The sequence below is a fragment of the Lithobates pipiens genome, unplaced genomic scaffold (genome assembly GCF_037356315.1).
Source record: "Lithobates pipiens isolate NorthernLeopardFrog02 unplaced genomic scaffold, aLitPip1_a1.2 Scaffold_37, whole genome shotgun sequence".
Taxonomy (NCBI): Eukaryota; Metazoa; Chordata; class Amphibia; order Anura; family Ranidae; genus Lithobates; species Lithobates pipiens.
The window spans coordinates 2818991-2835139 of NW_027507825.1; the positions used below are offsets into that span (position 1 = coordinate 2818991).

The 16149-nt window shown below is 42.6% G+C and overlaps 1 protein-coding gene across 1 annotated transcript in view; it reads right to left on the reverse strand.

Annotated features, from left to right (window-relative positions):
- Positions 1 to 16149, reverse strand: part of DYNC1H1 (dynein cytoplasmic 1 heavy chain 1) — a gene marked incomplete at its 5' end in the record, with an annotated part of 100148 nt that overhangs the window by 56776 nt on the left and 27223 nt on the right. The window contains 18 exon segments of the mRNA XM_077466658.1: positions 22 to 73; positions 76 to 142; positions 642 to 833; positions 835 to 849; positions 934 to 1167; positions 1247 to 1387; positions 2740 to 2970; positions 4710 to 4937; positions 5327 to 5483; positions 6272 to 6510; positions 8766 to 8978; positions 9092 to 9275; positions 10306 to 10546; positions 12699 to 12858; positions 12949 to 13049; positions 13137 to 13419; positions 13498 to 13698; positions 14788 to 14976. Of these exon segments, the coding sequence (XP_077322784.1) occupies positions 22 to 73; positions 76 to 142; positions 642 to 833; positions 835 to 849; positions 934 to 1167; positions 1247 to 1387; positions 2740 to 2970; positions 4710 to 4937; positions 5327 to 5483; positions 6272 to 6510; positions 8766 to 8978; positions 9092 to 9275; positions 10306 to 10546; positions 12699 to 12858; positions 12949 to 13049; positions 13137 to 13419; positions 13498 to 13698; positions 14788 to 14976 (3128 nt within the window).

Below are 16149 nucleotides of genomic sequence, written 5' to 3' on the forward strand. Positions count from 1 at the left end.
AGCATTTAAACCCAACCATACCTGTGGGACAGGGGCTTTCTTCCAGGGTCTGTTGGTGGATTGCATGCTCCACAAACTGAATCCTTTCCAGCTTCACCCACGTCTGATCTGAGGTCCTGTAGAACCCACCATGTTCCACCATCTAAAAAAATAAATAAATAAAAAATCCTGAGGAAGCCATTACAGCGAAACATGTTAATTCATGCGGTTTATAATATCCATTGACTGTCCAATAGTTCACTGGTTTTATACTGTATGGTTTTATGCAGATGGCACTTTATTTTTTTAATATGATATAATAAAATGATAATTTTATACATTATACAAGACATTCCGCCGCTCACACCACCCTCTCCCCTGAGAGGAGAATCAGGAAGACAATAGCAAATATTTGTTTGTTTATTTGCGCTGCGCCCCGAGCCCAACCTTTTTTTAAGCCAATTAAACTACTCCCCTGCTTTAAAAAAAAAAAAAAAAAAAAAAACAAGAAGGAAAACCCCACCCCATTGAAATCCATGCGACCAGCATCCCGCATGTAGATAAGGGGACGGGTGCATGGGATTAGAGCCTCCACTGCTAGGAAGTAGTAATCTCTACATGGGGAAATGATAAATGAGAGGCTGGGGAATGGCTCCTCTTACCTGTCTGATGAAGGAGATGACTCTCTGGGTGCCGTATTTGTCCATGTCTGGCAAGTTGATTTCATCACAGAACAGCACCAGCCACTTTCCAAGCTGAACGGGTGCCAGGACCACGCCATTCGGTGTTCGCCGGTACTCGCAGTAATGATCGAAGGTCTTCAGCAGCAGCTCTGGAGTGGTGGCACTGGAAAAAGTTCAAGCCGACAACCTGCAGAGAGAAGACCGGTCATTCAAGGCTGCAGAGTTTTACAAGCACTAAAACGCGTTGGTCTAGACAAGCTGATGGCCTCACCTCCATATCAGGCAGAGCTCTGAGAGCACTAAACAGGGTCATGGTTTTCCCAGAGCCGGGAGGACCGCACAGCACCAGAGGTTTGTGTTCTGCCAGCCAGGTATACAGGAGAGCTTCGTGTCGGACGGTGTCCAGGGTGGGCACAACTACGTCCGGCGCAGCGACTTTGTGAGTCTCAACTTCAATCTGTGGCACCTTCGTTTGCCATGGCTGCCATTCTCCGCTGATGGAAACCTAAAGAGTGCAGAACAAAATGTAAGTCTGTACAAAGAAAGCCACATCATCTGAAATCTATCCATTACTGGATCCTCACCTCATAGTCAATGATCGGGATGTTGGGCGCCATCGGGAGTGGGATAGTAGTAATCCGTCTGATGTATTCTCCAAGCTCCGCTCTCATCTTAAGACGCCCGTCCCCAGAGAACGACCACAGGATGGCGTAAATCAAGTAACGCTAGAACACAAGCCGATACATTGAAAATCAATTCAGTATAGATATGTGCAATTAATTTAGTTCTGAATTCGTTTAACAAATTTTGACAAATTCGTTAATTCCGAAATTTTTCATTTCTGAAAAGTTGGAAAATTGGACATTTCGGAAATTGGGAAATTTGAAAAGAATGAAAATCCGAAAATTTGAAATAACTAATAACTATTAAATGTAGTAGTGGAATTTCCTTTCAAATTTGGCTGTTAGTGAACGCAACGAGTAAAAATGTATCCAAAGTTACGAATGATCTGAAATAACGAATGCCGGATCTAAAAGAATGGAACGTAATGATCGAATAAATAATAATAAAACCTTTTTTTTTTCTTTTTTATTTATTAATTAATTTGTTCCATTACATTTGTTTAGTTGTGGCATTTGTTATTTCGGATAATTTGCAACGTCAGATAAACTTGTATTTGTTACGTTAACAAAAAGCCAAATTTGAAAGTAAATTCCAATACTTATCATTTAAAAGTTATTTCGAATTTTAGATTTTTTTTCTTTCAGATTTAGAAAATTCAAAATTTAGAAAATTCGAAATTTAGAAAATTCAGAAAAAAGCAAAAAAACAAAAATGAACAGATTTAGTGTCAGTGCCCATGTCTACAATATTAAAACCAAGAATATTTAATAAAAGATAATATAAAGACACAGCGGTTTTTTAACTGCTAAAATAATTCAGCTCTAAAAATAAAAATATATAAATATGATTACAGGCGTGTCACTATTGGCTGTCACTTGGGGTACACTCACATTGGCAGTTTAAAATGTGCTCAGAAACCTTTAAAGCAGAAATAAAGGCACTATATGAATCTCCTCTATAATGGTTAGAAGTCCATGGGGGGGGGGGGGGGGGTACTCACAGGCCCCAGGTGCCTGCTTTGGGCATGTTCCTTGGCTGGCATGGGATTACAAATCTCCTGCATATGCATTGTAAAGCACCACACTGTACTGCACCACATTGTAAAGTAAACTGTTGGCGCTATATAAATCGTGTATTATAACAGGACAGGAGTCGATCATTCCTGCATAAAGACTGAACGGACAATGTAGGCCATGCATGTGCGGCTCAGTTAACGTGACACAGAATGCAAGAAGGCAGGTAGGTGTATTCAAGGTTTGCATTGATAAAATCCCCCTGCCTGCTTACAATATTGAAAAATGCCTTCAGTTCTGCCTCAGCCCAGTTGAAAATGACATCTAGTCCATCTAGTTCAACCAATAACTGGCAGCTGATCCAAAGAAAAGCAAAAAACCCTAATAAATCACAACGATTCAATTTGCTCCAGAGAGGGAAAAAGAATAAAGTATGTCACCTGTATGTAGCGTTCCAGTTGATCAACCGGCATGGGGAAGTCTGGATGGTTGGCGTTGTACTGGGCGATGTTGCGGCAAGCCTGGTGCAGCATGGAGAAGAGGGAGCCCAAGCAGCGGAGACGAGTCAGGTCCATGATGTGTTCCAGCTTGAAGGCGTGCTCCAGAGCTTTGATGACCAAGCCGTTCGATGTAAAATATGGCTGCAGTACTGTGGATGCATCACGCTGGATCTGAAAGACAATATACACCTGTAAAACTTGCCAGCTACCCCATGTGAAAAAAATATAAATAAATAAAAATGCATAGTTGCCTCAAATGAAGCAAAAATAAAATAAATACACCACAAAAGGATTTTGTACTTGGCATAAAACCACTTAAAGCAGGGTTCCACCCAAAAGTGAAACTTCCACTTTAAGCACTCGTCCCCCACTGACATGCCACAATTAGCATGTCTTTTTTTTGGGGGGGGGGGGGGGGGCGGTACCTTGTTTTGGAGGGGGACTTCCTGCTTCCACCTTCTGGCTGCCTAGGAGACTCTCCCCTCCCCTAGGTGGGCCCTCCCACTAGGCAATCTTATGGGACACGCGACAGGTCCCAGAAGATTGCGCCATGAAGCCTCCAGCCATCGCGGCGGCTTCGGGCGGTCGCATTGCTGGATCCTAGGGCAGGAGAGTTTATTAATAGTCAGCAGCTACACTTTTTGTAGCTGCTGACTTGATAAACAGAAAAAATCCTGGAACTCCGCTTTACTGGACTGGCCCCCCTATTTTTCAGACTCGCTGTTTACAAGTTAAAACCATTACACATATATATATACACACACACACATACATATACACACACACACACACACACACACATATATATACACACACATACATACATATATAATGTTTGGGGGTTCCAACACCCTAGAGAATAAAATGGCAGTCATTACAAAACTTTGTCACACCATATTTGCGCAGCAGTCTTACAAGCTCACTTTTTTTTTTTTAGGAGAAAACACACTTTTTTTTTTACATTCCAAAAAGTAAGACAACAGTAAATCGATAGCCAACATGTCACGCTTCAAAATTGCGACCAACTTTTACCCTTAAAAATCTCCATAGGCAGCATTTAACAATTTCTACAGGTGACGCATTTTGAGTTACAAAGAAGGTCTAGGGCTAGAATTATTGCTCTCACTCTACCGACCGCAGCGATACCTCACATGTGTGGTCGGACCACCGTTTCCATATGCGGGCGCTGTGCGAGCTCTACGGGGCGCATATATATATATATATAATAAATTTTACATTATCCTTTTATAAAAATGTTTTGGGTCACTACATCCCTTGTAATTAGGGATAAAACACATCCCTTGTAATAGAAACCAGCATGAAAGGACCTGTTAAATATGAGATCTGGGGTCAAAAAGACCTCACATCTTATTTTCACTAAAACGCAATAAAAAAATAAAATAAAACGTAGTTTGAAAAATAGATTTCTCCTTTAAGAGCATTGGGCAAATATTGCTTTCACCATCAATGCTATGGAGCAGAGTGGGGGCCATCTTCCTCTCACTCTGCAGCCAGCCTCACAAGGGAGCAGACGCGATGGTCTCCGCCGCTACCAGCAGGTCCGGTTAGCAGCAGAGACCTCTGGAGCACTGCGGGAGGGGCCGCAAAGACCACTTTTCTGAAAGCGGACCGCCTGCTGAAGGATACCGGGGGTTCTGGCAGCCATCTGCTGCCATAACAATGCTATTCCTCTTCAAAGAGCCGCCGTATGACGACAGTGGGCGGTCTGTAAATGGTTAAAAAGTGATGTTCCAGCAATGTTTTGGACGGAGTAAGGAACAGTAACCACCTCTCATTTCCTGTTTGAGTGACATCACAGAATGTGAAAGGAAATCGCAGCTTTCAGGGTGGTCACTGGTACATGAATGTTCCTACAAACAGGAAAGCATGAAGGACAGAAAAACACTTACCTGTAGCATTGGTGAAGCAGCTTCTTCCCCTTCATCCTCCATGCCCTTCCTAATGCGGGAAGCCTCGTCTTCTCCCTCATCCAGGGGAATACTGCGCATGCGGGCCAGGAAATGGTTGAAAATCATGTCCGTGCTCAGGACGTCCTCACTGAACCAGACCATGCCGCATCTGGACACGGTGGCCAAAGTAGCATACTTCAGGTCCTGGACTTCAAACATGATCCGAACCTGGAAAATGAACCATCGCAATACAAGATTAATCAGTGCTATGCCCAAAACACCCAATATATTCAGGCTTAATACAAAAAAACAAAAAAAAAAAACACACAAAACAACAACAACTGAAACGCAGCAACCAGCTTGGAGTTAGTTTGTTCAAAAGTTTGAAAACTACAAACATCTGGCTAGGAGTAGCAAAAAAATTAAATTGCAGAATGTTTTGGCTCAAAGTTCCTTAAAAAGTAAAAAAGAAGAAGGAAGAAGGAGAAGAAGGAAGGAAGAAGAAAGAAGAAGAAGAAAGAAGAAGAAAGAAGAAGAACAAAGAAGAAGAAGAAGAAAGAAGAAGAAAGAAGAAGGAAGGAGAAAAAAAAAAAAAAAAAATTTGCATAAATACTTACATTGGGCGGCAGGCTGAGACGTTCTCCATTGGGAAGAGTGAGAAGTTTGTTGTCATCCAGGACAGAATTCAGATTCTCAACCCACTCAGGATCCACATCACCGTCAAAGATGATCCACTGACGCTTCTGAAGCTCTCCTCGAACATTGTCGATGATCCTACAAACCGGACATGTTTAACTTATTAAAAGATCTTCTTGTACATTTAATTTCTCCTTCAATAAAAGGGACCATCAAGGACTAAATTGTTACTTCCTACGACAACTAAGCCAAGATTGGCATGGTCAGATTAGCTGCTCTAAAAAGGTGGCCAAAGATAGATCGAAATTCGGCCCATTTAGCGTGGACCTGCTGAACTTTGATCCACGTGTGAGAAAAAAATGGAAACCAATTGCAATGTGGAGCACCGCATCCAATAATGTAGAAAAAGTTTGGCTGCCACTATAAATCGCAGCAAGGAAAAAAATGTTAAAGTATAAAAATAACAAATTATATCAAAAACATATGAATCAAGAATGAGTACATAAACAAAATAATGCTATACATCTTCCATATAGAACTGTGGCTGGATTAGGAAACCTATGTGGATGGCCCGAGAACGGTCAGCATGTGCTGTAATGACAATGGTCTTCTCGTTATGGGCCAGCCAAAGGATTCAGAACACCACGACACCCACCGCCGACACTCAACACAAGCCAATCAACTTCTTGAACAGACCTGTAGGAAAAAGCAGCTCAATCTGTGGCTGCCGCACTCATTTGTGTATTCTGACAGTGGAGGACTAACTCCACCATCAGAATAGACCAGCATAGTGGGGAGGAATTGCTTTATTCTCTTAAGCCCACTGGCTGAACAATAAAAACAGAACCATGTATGGCCAAGTTCTAGCTAGTACCTGGCATGTCTGGAGCCCTCCCCATAGACCTGACAGATTCCTGAACACTTACTTCCTGAGAACGTGGGTGAACAGCCCATCCGTCCATTCTCTGGTGTTGGGATCCAAGGTGCCGTACAGATGGTCCTTGCTGATTGCTTTGGGATCGATGATGTGAGCAACTCCCTCTACGCCTTCCAATCGTTCCAATGCTTTCAGCAACACCCTCCAGGCCATACTCTTGCCGCTGCCGGAGGGGCCAACCATCATCAGGCCGTGGTTGATTTGTGTGATTTGGTAGAGTTGAAGAACCTAAAGAGGAAAGAAAGAAAGAAAATACAAAATGATGAGGGCACATTCTGTCCTATGGCAGAGCTTCCCACATAGCAGATCTTTGTTGGGTCGTGTGAAGAGGGGGGTCCCGTGCAAGTTCACCTTACAGATTTTTCTGTAAAAGGTGAACTTACCCTTTAACCTTTTCCCCTCTCTCTCTCTTTATTGTGTTTAAGTATTATGCCTTTTGATATTTGGTTGAAAACCTCAGATGGGATTTAGTTGAGCTCCTGCACCTTTTTTCCTTTATTGGTAGTCAGTTTGTCCATCTCACTAGGTCATCCCTACGCTAGGCTGTTAGAAAAGTTTTAAATGTTTGTGTGACTATTAGAAAAACAATAACCCCGAGTGATTTTTAAAATGACTTCTGAGCACGTTGTGTTAACTTGCTGTATCGTTTTGCTTTAACTAACTCCATACTAAGTTGTATGGTGATTAGGCTTAACCATATCTGGTAGACTGTACAGGAAACACCAATTAGCCAAATAAAGTACCATCTTGTACCAGGCATGCTACCTGTGTTTCCTCAGCCAATAGAAGCGTTGAGGCTATATTATTGTAGGAATAATGGGGGGGGGGGGGGTTGTACATCTTTGTGTGATTCTTACTGCATCGTTTGGCTTGTAAGCTTCATCCTTTTGTGTGACACATCAGAAATAAAAATTGTCTGCTTCTCAATACACCTGGAGTTTGACTGATTACAAGAGAAGAATAATCCTAACATAGGCGAGAATATATTTTGTATATTGTCTTGTGGTTCAATCACCCCTCAATCTTTGGATCTCGCTGTTTTATTATTTCTAAGCTTGCAAAAAAAAAAAAAAAAAGTGTCAATTGAACGTCTTGAACTTTGTTTTACCTTGGGGGAAAAAAAAACGAATATTTTTTTATAATAATAATAATAATAATAATAATAATAATAATAATAATAATAATAATAATAATAATAATAATAATAATAATAATAATAATAATAAATATAAATATATATATATATATATATATATATATATATATATATATATATATATATATATATATACACACATACACATATATACATACACATACATATACACACACACACATTATATACAGTATATATACACACACATACATTATATACAGCAGGGGTCATCAACCCCTGGTCCGCGGCAGGCTGTAAGGCACCGGTGGATCAGAGAGGAAAGCGGGCGGGCGAATAAGAGTAGCGGGCTGGTGAGCAGAGATGACATCTCTCCCTGCCCGCCTAGCATCACCGCTCTTCCGCCCTCACAGCATACAGAATGTCGGAGGTGCGGCGGGGAGCAGAGAGATGACATCTCTCCCTGCCCGCCTAGCATCACCGCTCTTCCGCCCTCACAGCATACAGAATGTCGGCGGTGCGGCGGGGAGCAGAGAGATGACATCATCTCTCCCTGCCCGCCTAGCATCACCGCTCTTCCGCCCTCACAGCATACAGAATGTCGGAGGTGCGGCGGGGAGCAGAGAGATGATATCATCTCTCACTGCCCCCACCCCACATCTCTGCTCTCCTGCCCTCATTTAAGAAAGACCACTGAACCAGTGTCACCAATGCAGTGACAATCCTCATCTGGTGGCACTGGCGGGTGATGTGGCAAGTGGCATTCCTCAACTGGTGACAGGCAGCCTGACAAGTGGCATTTCTCATCTGGTGGCAGGCAACATGGAAAGTGACACACTCAGGGCTCCCACTGATACTGCATTATGGTGAGTTGAACTATTTCATTCATATTACAATGTAATATAAGAAATAATGCGCTTCAATCATTCTGACACCATACCAACCATGGTGCCATGATGGAAGTACCAACAGCCGAACACCAGCTATTGTCCGTTAAATTGCCAGCAAAATTCACTTAAACCCCCCCCCCCCCCCCACGTGTGTGCGTACATCACCCCCAGTCCCTCGCTGGGCCTTGGCACAATTTTCTTCCACGCAGCCGGTCCCCAGTGCCAAAAAGGTTGGGGACCACTGATATACATATATATATATATATATATATATATATATATATATATATATATATATATATATATATATATATATATATATATATATATATATATATATATATACACACACACACATATATATATACACATATATACACACACAATCTCTATCCATATAATTTTTTTGCCTGCTCACAGCAGAGCTTTAGTTCGGCATTAAACAAAAAGCATTTTGAATAAAAGCTTCACCACATTACCTTCTCCACCCACATGCTGCCGATGTCTTCTCCATCCCCATAGGTCATGTACATCTCCTGGCAGACTTTCTTCAGCTCTTCCCGAAGTGCGGTCATTTCTCCGCGGTGGTATTGGACGCCAGGGAAGACATCGGAAAGAAGAGAAAACAGAAGTGGGATGTCTTCTGCCACAAGCTTGGGCACCATGGTTTCACAGACACTCTGAATCAGAATCTGCAGAAGAGGAACAAAAATAAATAAATCACAAAAATGACCGACCTGCTGGCTGATTTTACATCTTCACAAAGCCGGGGATTAACGGAGATGACGGCTGATAAAAGTCATACCTCCTGCTCGGGCAAATGTTCTGCAACTTCTCCTTCAACGGCGGCCTCTCCACGTTCCTCCTTCTCCTTTTTGATCTTCTGAATGCGCTCTCTCTTGACGTTGCCGGCGCTCACCAAGACGCTCTTCAAGGCTCGCAGCCCAAAGTCGTAGTGGCTCTGAGAGGACAGCTGTTCATCACACAACCTACAGGGGGGGGAGGAATGTGGACATAACATGGTTTGTCAAGGATTTCATTTATAACCATTGGAGTCACACTATTTGTTCTGGGATGTTGAAGACATTCCACCGCTTATGCAAGTAGTTACATATAGTTACATAGTAGGTGAGGTTGAAAAAAAAAAAAAAAGACACAAGTCCAACCTATGATAAGTAGCTCCTGACATCAAATGAGCGTTGGGAATACATCAGTTACTGATGTAACTCCATCAACTTTAAGTAGAGCTCCAGCCCAAACCCAACTAGTCTTCTAAAAAGGGCCCCCGGCCCAGAACACTTATGCTCACTAACCTGTGAACAAAAAGGATATACTGGCCTATTTTCAGCCCACAATGTCAAATCACATGATCCAGCGTCAGTCAGCAGCAGCTGCAGGGGAGAGGACTGAGCGCCAGTAACGTCTGGAGCATGGAAGCCTCTGGGGGATGTCACCATAACTGAAGCTCCCATCCATTTGTCAGGCGCTCTTCTCTCCTCTGCAGCCACCACAACAGAGCATTGTGATCACCATTTGCACACATCAGGTGAACAAAGCTAAGATCTGACAAGAAGGTTACCTGAACTACATAGAATCTTACACATGGAGTAACTAAATCCAACGGCTCATTGAGATGGCCAATTAGCGCTGTCCTCCATACAGAGCTGCTGGCAGATGCATGCACATCCATTGCAGAGGTGCTGGCAGGCAGCCCATAGAAGTGTAAGCACACGCTGCGGCTGCACAGACACATTCGCATATCAAAATGTGACATGCAGACAGGAGAGGAGACGGTGCACAAATCCAAATGCCGAGATTGTGTGCTTTCCGATCGGTGCACCCGCTTCTGCCAGCATGTCAGATTTTGATTGTGTCCCCGCTTTCATTTCCATGGACCTTGCCTGCAGCTCCAAACTGGATGCAGGTGCATCTGCCGGCGGCTCTGCATGGAGGACAGCTGTATAAATGAGCCCTAAAAAAGGGAGGACACAAGGGCGACAAGCCCAAATAATGACTCACTTGAAGAAAGGCACGATCTTGTTGGCGAGCACTTCTGCTGTGCGGAAGCCTTGAGAGTACAACATGACCTGAGCGATCAGCTGGCGGTCAGGTTTGGTCATGGCCAAGCTGCGGAATAACTTCTTCAAGTTGTCCGGTAGGTTGGATCTTCCAGCGTATCCGGGGTTCATGGTGATGAAGATCGCCATGTCGGGGCTGACCTTCACTTGCTTGCTCAGCAGTTCACATGTGACCGTGAGACCTGAAGGAAAAAATAAACACTGTCAGGTCCAAATTTTACCACCTCAACATTGCAAACAAATATTACATTAAAAAAAATAATGATGTGCGTATAAAAATCTCTCTATAATTAGATAGATTTATATATATATATATATATATATATATATATATATATATATATGTATATATATATATGTATGTATGTATGTATGTATGTATGTATGTATGTATGTATGTATGTATATATATATATATATATATATAAATTTATCTCTATCTCTTCCACTGTCTGGCTTAACATAATCTGTTAAATAATAAAAAAAAAAATTATATTAAAAAAAATAATTTAAAAAAAAAAAAAATTATATATATATATATATTTTAATTATTATTATTTTTTTTTTTTTAACCGCTTATTTTAAGCCAGACAGTGGCTTAAAATATATACACACACACACACACACACATACACATCTCTTCCACTGTCTGGCTTAAAATAAGCGGTTAAAAAAAAAAAAAAAAAAATAATAATTAAAATATATATATATATATATATATATATATATATATTTTTTTTTTTTTTTTTTTTTAAATATATAATTTTTTTTTTTTTTTTTTTTATTTCATTTGTTAATAGTTTATGTTAAGCCAGACAGTGGAAGTCCCCCCCCCCACTTCCAATCTTTATGGATAGAATGCACTAAAGATTTATTTTTTATATTAAAACAAATATGCAATACTTACCAGCCCGATGCTCTTCTGGGGTCCCTCGCTGGTGCGCCAAGCTCCACCCCCCACAATGGAAAGCCGCTTTCCATGGGGGAAACCTGTATGTGCTCGCCCCTGTCTGCGTCTTATTGACAGAGCGGGCAGCTCGGTCCCCGCACTTGATTGACAGCAGGGGGAGCCGATGGCTGTCCAGGGGAGGAGAGAGATGGCGGCGAGAGCCACTGCCCTCGTGCACATCACTAGATTGGGTTCAAGTATAAAGGGGGATGATTTTGCAGAACAGGTTTTTCACCTTGATGCACCAAGGTGAAACTACTTTAAGGTTAAAAAATAAATAAAAAAAAAACCTTCTGGTTTTAGAATCAATTTTAAATTTTGAGGCCTGTCTGCACTAACTAGGTGTAGTTTGGTGTTTTCCTGCTGAAAGGAAGCAGAGTTACCGATTGGCTGATCATGCGATGTGTCATATTGTGGAGGCATGTAATGTACATAATGATAATAATAAAAATGTCTAATCTTATGTGTATACATGTTTCTATGCAACTCCTTACTTATTACATAGTAAACCAACTTTGCTTTGGAACCAAGAAAGATGGCGCCTATCCCGTTATCCACGCATTAGAAGAAGGCGGAAGTGAAGAGGGAACCAGCTTCAAGTTTCTGCATTTCAGCCAATAAGATGTACTTATTAGACTGGCATAGTAATGACGTATAATCTATTATGCTTTGTGTATAAAACATTAGCACCGCCCTGCAATAAAACTGAAGTGTGGAAGTAACCGAGCTGAACATGTGTCGGAGTGTTTACTTCCAGAGTGCATGCACATTCATACTTGGTGGTGAGAACAAATCAGAAGTAATCTTTCACTGTTCTCTCCATGTGAGAGACACACAACACTTGTGTATACAAGAAAACAAAAATCATATGATGCGTTACTAGACTATGAAAATGGATATTGTTCACAAGGTGTGTGCACACCCAAGGCCCGGGTCACATTGGTGAAAAATACGCTCCGACTTTGGGAGCGCACATCGCATGATGTGTACAAATCAATGGTTCCCTATGAGAGCCGTCATAACTGGTCTGACTTTAGAAAAGGTTCCTGCGCTACTTGTGGTCCAAATTTAGCCCATTCAATATCAATGAAGTCGGATCAAAGTCGGATCCTCGCCTTAACCATCCAACAAGGTGATTACAGCAACAGTAATAAAGGAATTTATGTCACGCTGGGATTGTTTTGATTGGTCAAAAAAGGACAAGTCTTAAAGTCAGAGCAAAATCCTATCCGGTTCAAGTTGAAGTAGGAGTCGTCGTGTAAGAGTGGTACTGACCAGTGTGAACCCGGCCTCAGGCATGATCCACCCTAAAATTAAAAAAAAAAAAAAAAAAAAAAAAAAAAAAAAAAACCAACACAACCCCACCCCCCGCCCACCACACTCACTCCTGTCTCGGTTAGGATTGGCATGCTCTCTCAGGGCCTCCTGGATGCATTGCACTTGCTGTGAAACTGCGGACAGCATTCGTTCCTCCAATCTGTTGAATTCATCAAAGCAGCCCCATGCTCCGACCTGGCACAAGCCAACAAAGATGCGGCCCATTGCCTACAAAACAAAGAACAAGAGGTTACAGCAAAAAAGATCCAATTCACAGTTACAGTTCATGTTACAAAAGAGAGAGAATACTAAACGTACCTGGAAGTCGAAGGTTTCATCGCAGTTGAACACAAGCACGAATCGCCCAAGCTGGTGTCCGAGGGCCTTGACAGACTCGGTCTTTCCAGTACCGGCAGGACCTGATTACAGGACAGGCGAGTTAAGAAGCTGCAAGTTAGCACATCATTGTACATTACTACCCATCATACGGCACACAATATACTCACCAAAGGGAGACCCCCCAAGCCGGGCCTCCAGAGCCTGGGTCATGGTCAGATAGCAGCGATCCGTCAGTGGAGTCTGTACAAGTTTGTCCTGCACTCCCAGGTATTCAAACCCGTAATTGAACTTGGCGTTCGCCATCTGAATGGAAAGCTGCTGGAGCACGTCTGTCTGCTTTGGGTCGAAGTAAAAACGCATCTGGCTGAGCCACTCAAAGGACTTGGGGTTGTCCACCTTGAGCTTCATCAGAGATCTTGTGACGTCCCTCTGGTGCACCAGTTCTGTAATCTGTTCCATACGAAGCATATTAATATACAAAATCTCAAAACAATTGGAGCCACGTTATAGTGTAATAAAAGCCCTTACCAGGTGCTCAAGCTTTCTTCTGCGCAAAGGTGGCTGTTCCATCAACACAGAATCCGCCAAGACCGTCAGTGTAGCCTTCACGTTGGTCAGGACACCCTGCATGGGATCCAAGTCACTCCCTCCGCCATTCGAAATGCTGTTGAGAGCAGACTCCACGTTCTCTGACCAGGCAATCTGAGCCGACAGGACCACCAGCTGAGCCTACATGAAAAACCAAAAAGGAAACCATTTACATATATATAATTTTTGGTTTTATACGACTTGACCGGGCATTGTGGGGGGAAAGGCGTTGTGGTAAATGTGGTAGTACAGGGTTTAAAACCTACAGTGGATCCTTGGATAACGAGCATAAACCGTTCAAGCAGAATGTAATCCAAAAGCACTTGCATATCAAAGCGACTTTCCCCATAGAAGTCAATGGAAACTAAGATAATTTGTTCCACATTGACTTCTGGCCATGCAATTGAGGTGGGGGGGCGCCGGGGAGACTCGGAAATACTCGGAAACAAAAGTATTTCTGAGGGGCTCTAAGTGTCACCGGCGCCACCGCACCTCTGGCCAAATAAGGTACTGCACAGTGCAGAATCCTGCTCGTTTTGTGAGACACTCACAGAGTCAGGATTTTTAAAAACTAGCTTGCATTGCGAAACGCTCGTTAACCGCGTTGTTCGCAATCCGGAAGTTCCACTGTACTTTAAAAACTGCATTGACCTTTTTAAATGGCCAAATATCTTCTACCGACCTACTTGGATAAGAATTGAAGAGTAGAAAGGGGACTATGGACTTCATAGGCACAATAACAAAAGAATTTTGTATCAAAAAACGATTTATTCGAACACGCAAAAATATTTTGTTATACATAAAATTAAATAAAAAAATTGTTACAGCCATCTATAGACGTTACCACTACTGTAGCACCACCATGATAAATTGAAGGTAGGGAAATTATAAAATAACCATTCCATAGTAGAATCAAAATCCAAGAATCTGGTGTGGAAACAGAGTTGCGGTACAAAAAAAAAAAAAAAAAACCTTCAAGGATCAGCTGAGCAAGTGGTTCTTTTCTATCAGTTGAAAGACTTTGTGCAAAATCCTTTATTGCATTACTTAGGACAGCTACATCATTTCAAAACTAAAAATAACCAAAAACAAAAACACTCAACACACAGAAAAGCCAAAAACCTAAGAAATCTCAGACACCATCGCTGCCAGAAACAAAGGCACCCAACATTGCCCACACACAGCTCATGTTGCAAGATAAAATATCGATCATGGAGAGCCACAACTTACCTGGTACTTATCGATCCACGAGATGTACGTGGCGGAGTCTATGGCCGTGGACTTCCCAAATATCTCCACTTCTGTCACAGATTCGGCCAACAGTTTGGCCAAAGTGACCCTCATCTCTTTCTCCACCAGCGTGAGCCATTCGTTGATCTTTGGGTGTTCGGTGATGGACACCGGAGTCTTGAACATCACCTGTAGAACAGAAATGGTTTTAGATTGTCTTTTTTCAATGGCTTCATAACCCTTCTTAGCTGCACTTCCCGTTTTATAATTCCACAAGCCGTGCATTGATCCTGTGTGGTGTAATTGTGCGACTCATAAAATATACATTGATCCCATAGGGTAAAAAAGGTATATTGATCATGTAGGCTACTGGCCCTGATGGCTTACCTGGACGTGTGCTGAGAGACGGTGCTGTACAGCTGACAGATATCTAACATTTTGCTGAGCCAGGTGGTTGTCCCTACATTTCTTAAATCCACCACCATAATTCCAGTGCCAAAGAAGACACCTGTGTCCTGTTTGAATGACTATCGTCCCATAGCACTAACTCCAATAATGAAGAAGTGCTTTGAGAGGTTATTCATGCATCACATTAAGTCCAGTCTTCCAAACACGCTGGACCCATATATCAGTTTGCCTACCATCCAAACAGTTCCACGGACGATGCAGTATCCTCTACTCTTCACTTGGCCCTTACCCACTTAGAACAGAAAGACTCTTATGTTAGAATGCCGTTCATTGACTTTAGCTCAGCATTTAATGCAATAATTTCTCAGCAACTTATCACTAAATTGAACTCGCTGGGCCCCAACCTGCCCCCTCGGTAATTGGATCCTGGACTTTTTAAAAATCGGAAGACCTCAGTCAGTCCCATGTTGGCTGCAGCACCACCACACCGAGCGCGGCTACCCCACAGGGATGTGTGCCCAGCCCACTGCTCTTCACACTGACACCCACCACTGCACTGCCACGTTCATCTCCAACCATATCATCAAGTTTGCGGGCGACACAACTGTGGAAGGCCTCATCAGCAACAATGATGAAATGCTCTACAGAGAGGAAGTGGCACAACTGGTTAAATGGTGTAGTACAAATTACCTGTTCTTCAATGTAAGCAATAGGGATGAGCTCAGGCATGTTCACATGGTCCACATGCAGAGCCCGCCAGGAAGTCGGCGCAGCGCTGCGCTAATCACAGGCAGTGAGACATTGTCCTGATCTCTGCAGCCGCAGATCGGGGCAATGTCTCACTGCCTGCGACTAGTGCAACAATGCACCGACTTCCTGGCGAGCTCTGCACATGGACCATGCAAACACACCTGAGCTCAACCTTAGTAAGCAAAACAGAGGTTGTGATGGATT